A 5,000-nucleotide genomic window follows, 5' to 3' on the forward strand; every position below is an offset into this window, starting at 1 on the left:
TGTCGAGGCGTGCCAGTTCGACGGTGGTGACTGTGATCATCCGGATTACGGTGGACCGCATGAAGGGTTGCATCTGCACGATCAATCCGATTACGGTGATGCGCAGGAGGACCCTCCCGACGAAGAACCGGACGAGGCGATGTTCATCGAAGTGCCAAAGATATTCCCGAGGGTACCGGGAGCCAAGGGCAGCCGTACCCTCGGTAATCAACGATCGGAAAACATCCGTGATATCTACGAGATCTTCCGTAAGCGAACGGCCGGCAACGATACCTCTTCCACGCGTCAGCTGGTCGAGCGGTTCAATCAGGAAAAGATGAAAAGCAATAAACAACAGCAGCACCACCATGGGCGACACCAACGGTTGCCACAAGACCGCAAACAGGGAGCTCATCAGCGATCGGCGAATGGAACGATGCCAGCCAAGAGCTCCTCACAGGACATGTTTGCACAATCGCTCATCCACTCGAACCGAGTGTTTAATCTGGCGTACGGTTTCCACCATCGGAAGGTGCTGGCCCACGTGGGTTTCCTGCTGGATGTCGAGATTATCGAGCGTATGCTGGAGCGCTTCCGAAAGGAGTTTCGCGTCACGAAGCAACACCGGTTTCGGGCGGAAAACGATATGCAGTACGCCTTCAGCTACTATCACTTTCTGATGAGCGAAACGCGCAACAAAACGGTCGGCGAAATCTTCGATGACTTTGATACCGATTCCTCGGGGTACGCAGACCGATCGGCCGTTTGTTCAGTGTGTGTTCCCTAACTCCCTAATTCCTTGTTTCAGTACTTGGTCGGATCGGGAAATTCGTACACTGCTGGCGAAAGTTTACAGCCTTCCACTGGACTGGTCCGCCGTGCGGTTCTTCGAGGAAGTCGTTACCAACTGCTCACTGCAGCAGAACAATTATCTTCCTCTCGAGCACCAGCAGGATCAACGGCGTGTCTATCCGACGCTCGTCTACGAGCGCTACGAAGACTCGACGATTGTGAGTGTTTTCGCAGTAGGCTACGCGTGCATCCGTTCCTTTTACTTTCGCTTACTCCGTTTGATGCCATCCGTTTCGTTTAGCCAACCGTCACTCGGGCACTGGTGATGGCTTGCGGGGAGTTGGCCGATATGCTGCGAGTCAACTTTGGCAAGGTGCCACGGTACCGGTTCCATGTCAGCCCCAAGACGGCCGGTTTGTACAGTAATTTTAAGATGCTCACCTCTAACATCACGCAGGTCGTCGATGCGCTCGACGAGCTACGCAAGTCGCCGAAAAAGTTTAACTGCATCAACGACAACCTGAGCGGCGATCGACCGGAGGAGAACCAGCTCGTGGCCGCACTGCTGGAGGATTTCTATTTGAGTCTCTTTCCGGCACGCAGCAGTTTTGAGCTGGAGGCCATGTACCGGAATCGGTTCCAGTACTACGATGAGTATCGATCGTGGTTGAGGCGCAAGCTGCTGTTCCGCAATTCCGTGTACATCGTGTGCGCGGCCGTGTTTCTCGTGTGCGTGCGGTTACTGTGCTGCCGGCATAAGGGCAAATTTGCTCGGACGTTGCTGCTGCTCGGTGCGGCTCGATCGAACGAGTATACGAACATTTCCTAATTCATTTTGGGACCTGCTGGTGTGTGTTCGTGGGAACTCAACTTAAAAAAAATGCTCAAACATTCCTTCTAGATAAACAGAAACATACACACAATAAGCATCTTCCGGAGCGGAGCTTTATTTGCATGCGCCAACCAAATACCAAATAACAAGTGGCAATAAAACAAACAAACAAACAACAGTTGTACGCATGATAACGATGAATCAATAGCGACATTCAATCGTGAAAGCATTCTGATCCACAGATCTTCTCCTCACGATTGATGGGATCCGTTCGAAACGTTCGTCATGCTCGACGAGACGGTATAGGTGGGTCCGGAGTAGCGGCGGTTCATGCGCCGGTACACAAAGAATCCGATCCCTATCAGGACGATCGTAGCGGCGAGACAAATAGCAACAACAGCACCAACGCTCATAGCTGTAGTTGGGAAGAGAAATACCGAGAAAATGCACGAATTAGCATCTAGTCCACCTCAGCTCCCCGTATCCTGTGGATGGATGGCAAAGGATCCAAAAACCGAACGAGAACGATGCAGGGGATGGAACGAGTGTGATCGATGCAACACCATTACCTCACCTTCCTCAACGATGTCCATCGGGATCTCGTACTCCCGGTTGCGCACCTTCAACAGACACTTCCAGCGGCCAAAGTCCTTCTCCTCCAGCTCGGCAATCTCGAGGCCACACTCACCCTCGCGCAAGCCCGCCCCATGATACCGGAACCGGGATTCGCTCGATGGTTTCATCATATCCGACAGACCGTGTACCTCGCCGGCCGGATCCAAGAAACGGCACAGATCGATCGGCAGGTCAAGGATCGTTTTGCAGAGCAGGCGCTCTTTACGATCGCCTGTGCTTGCCGTTAGCGTCGCACCGGTCACAACACGTGCCGGTTGCTCGTAAACCCGCACATCGTAGTACGTTAGATGATCCTCGGCACCGTGCTCATCGTTGATACCGCAAGCCCACGTACCGGCCGTAATGTTGGCCACGTCGAACCGACACTGACCGAGGGATTTCAGATAATCGAACCGCTGCGGTGCATAATCTCCTGTGGTTGGACCGGAAAGGTAGCAGTACTGGAGGGCGTACGGTACTTCGCAGGTTAACTGCGTTTGCGTTGTGGTCGAGGAGCGTGGATCATGGAATATCTCGATCCGGGTTGGATTTATCTTCTGTTGCTCTTCCTCATGCCGGTGGCCACCGGTTTCTGTCCTGGTGTGTATGTACGCCGAGCCTGATTTGGCCGCCACATTTTCCGCCTGTAATTTTTTCCTCAGATCAAACACGCAGCCGGTGTGATCGTTCGGATTGAGATGCTGATAAATGCGCCATAGCCCGATATCACCCGGGATGAGTGGTTTCTTGATCTCCAGCGAGCATAATCCACTGTTAAGTCTATCGTGGAAAGCGGCAAAAAGGGAGTAATAGGAACAGATGGTCAATCAATCGAAAAAATCGGATCCCGGATTAGTAGCTACTTAGTATTGTATGACGAGTATCGATCGGCCAGTGTACCATCCATCAGCATCATCTGGCGGTTGTCGGTTTCGGAGTGGGCCCGGCACAAGCTCACCGATCGTCGGTAAAGACAGTTCAGCACCACGTGCTCATCCGTTTCCTCGATCGTCGCCTTCACATCACTATCGTCCTCTAAAAGTGCGAAACGAGTTTTGAATTGAACCGGTAATCCCATTTTGCTGACGCCCTGTACACACCTTGCACGTGCACGTTGATCTTCGTGATGCGCTCGATCATGTCACCCCAGAACAGCGAATGGCACCAGAAGGTACTATGTTTCTCGTTGATCTCCACGTATCTCGAGCACACCTCGTACACGTTCTGCTCCGCATCGATGATACGGCAGTGACGCGGATTTCCTCCATCCGGACACCGAACCGTTACCGATGGAGACGTGCCCGTGGCAGTAATATTCAGCTGATCCACGAACTGAATGGCTAAGGGGCGTGAGGAGTGAGGGGAACAGATGAAATGGGGGGGAGGGCTTTAGAACCTGGCCAATACTTACACAACACGGTGAGCTTCAGCGTAGCGTTTCCTTCCAGACCGGCCTCATCCGTACCGTACAGTAGCCAGCTGGATTCAAGGGATTTCTGAAGGCTCATCACCCGCACACCGCACCTGGTCGTATCGAACCGCTCGACCGTCGTTTGTCCACCGATGGTGTGTACCTGATCACTGTCCAGACTGTAGGATTGGCCGTTGATCTGCACGGAGCAGTGAATCCAACGCGTACTCGGTGGAGCATCAAGATAGGCCAGAAATCCGGCTCCTTCCATAATCGATAATTGGTTTGACGGAAACACATTCAGGTCACACTGTACGGTGACCAGGGAGAGCAGAAGAACGGCGATGTTCAACTGAAACGCAGCTGCTAGAGCTCTCTGCTGCATCGTGGCACGTGCGTTTTGAGACCGGACAACGTTCAACTGTAGACCACAAGCGCTCTATCGGTGTCGTCGCCGTCGTAGCCGAGACAAAGAGACGCAGATAAGCCGCGAATGAATGTGACCCCCTTGATATCTTGGTGAAGATTTGACGATCAAGCAAATCGTGTGGGCGTCGCGCGTCCAGCGATTAAACCGATTGGTCGCTATTTTTGGTGACCACGTTTCCTGCACCTTCAACTCGTTATTTACACAAAATCACATACAACGGGACAGCATGAGGACATGCAGATACCGACAAAAACCGAAGCACGGCGTTCACAAACGGTTGGGACCGAGAAGAGCCTTGAAGGATTGGTACACCCACACGCGGGTATCCGCGTAGCAAAGCCTACTGTGGCCCGCAACCAGTCGACTTCAAGGGTTACAAACACCGATTAACGAAAGGTCGATGGGCGTATTTGTCGCACAGATTATGGGCAATCATGAGAGACAATCGCCGGGCAATTGGAAGGGGGGACCGATAATTGAACCGATAATCAATAACGATTGCACCCCGGAGCCAGAAATCGAAAGTCTCCAGAAAGCTATAAAATGATTCCCTTTGACAACGCTTGAGACTTTGCCGGTGTGTTCTAGATTCCGTCGGTGACACTCGAACCCAACTGTACGCACTGTGTCCCTGGTTTTGTTCCTTAAAACTGCTGGAACCAAACGCAGCACGCCCGATGGCGTTTAAAAATAGGGTTTTCACTCGCACTAAATGGCACACAGGCAACGCTCCTCGCACCTCCTGCCGGTGCGTGCCAATTTCCTAATCTTTCCCATTGCCCATCAACCGCATCTGTTCGAATTACTTATCCGCGAACAACACGTGTTCTGGCGTTGACCACGATCGCTTGCGAATGGCGAGGAACGACGAACCACGAACCGACAACCAAGCGGGGTTAGCTCGGAACTGCGAATGGTAGTCGACGAATGGCGATCACATC

General features: G+C 52.5%; 2 protein-coding genes across 3 annotated transcripts in view; one reads left to right on the forward strand and one right to left on the reverse strand.

Annotated features, from left to right (window-relative positions):
- LOC126576395 (N-acetylglucosamine-1-phosphotransferase subunits alpha/beta) overlaps positions 1-1,779 on the forward strand; it is a 2,905-nt gene extending 1,126 nt beyond the window's left edge. Inside the window, exons 3-5 of the mRNA XM_050237654.1 lie at positions 1-723; positions 788-989; positions 1,073-1,779. The exon at positions 1-723 is cut by the window's left edge and continues 536 nt beyond it. Of these exons, the coding sequence (XP_050093611.1) occupies positions 1-723; positions 788-989; positions 1,073-1,600 (1,453 nt within the window). The 3' untranslated portion in view covers positions 1,601-1,779. The remainder of the gene's footprint in view (positions 724-787; positions 990-1,072) is intronic.
- Positions 1,703-4,949, reverse strand: LOC126576396 (uncharacterized). Of its 2 annotated transcripts, none has more exons than XM_050237655.1 (5): positions 3,630-4,949; positions 3,319-3,558; positions 3,082-3,253; positions 2,178-2,998; positions 1,703-2,018 (listed from the first exon to the last, which is right to left on the reverse strand). In XM_050237655.1, exons 1-5 carry the CDS (start codon positions 4,012-4,014, stop codon positions 1,855-1,857), a joined length of 1,782 nt encoding a protein of 593 aa, XP_050093612.1. In that variant the 5' UTR covers positions 4,015-4,949; the 3' UTR covers positions 1,703-1,854. The 2 variants fall into 2 exon arrangements, with proteins under 2 accessions (XP_050093612.1, XP_050093613.1); XM_050237656.1 differs by having other exon boundaries at positions 1,889-2,018; positions 2,173-2,998.
- Between the last annotated feature and the right edge of the window lie 51 nt (positions 4,950-5,000).

The sequence above is a fragment of the Anopheles aquasalis genome, chromosome 3, assembly GCF_943734665.1.
Source record: "Anopheles aquasalis chromosome 3, idAnoAquaMG_Q_19, whole genome shotgun sequence".
Classification (NCBI taxonomy): domain Eukaryota; kingdom Metazoa; phylum Arthropoda; class Insecta; order Diptera; family Culicidae; genus Anopheles; species Anopheles aquasalis.

What these genes read in the sequence shown, in the direction of transcription:
- LOC126576396 (XM_050237655.1), bottom strand. Translation starts at nt 4,014, where the DNA reads ATGCAGCAGAGAGCTCTAGCAGCTGCGTTTCAGTTGAACATCGCCGTT. An exon ending in TACTCGTCATACAATACTAA is followed by an intron (nt 2,999 to 3,081) that starts GTAGCTACTAAT and finishes TTTCCACGATAG; the next exon opens with ACTTAACAGTGGATTATGCT. An exon ending in GATGGACATCGTTGAGGAAG is followed by an intron (nt 2,019 to 2,177) that starts GTGAGGTAATGG and finishes TCCCAACTACAG; the next exon opens with CTATGAGCGTTGGTGCTGTT.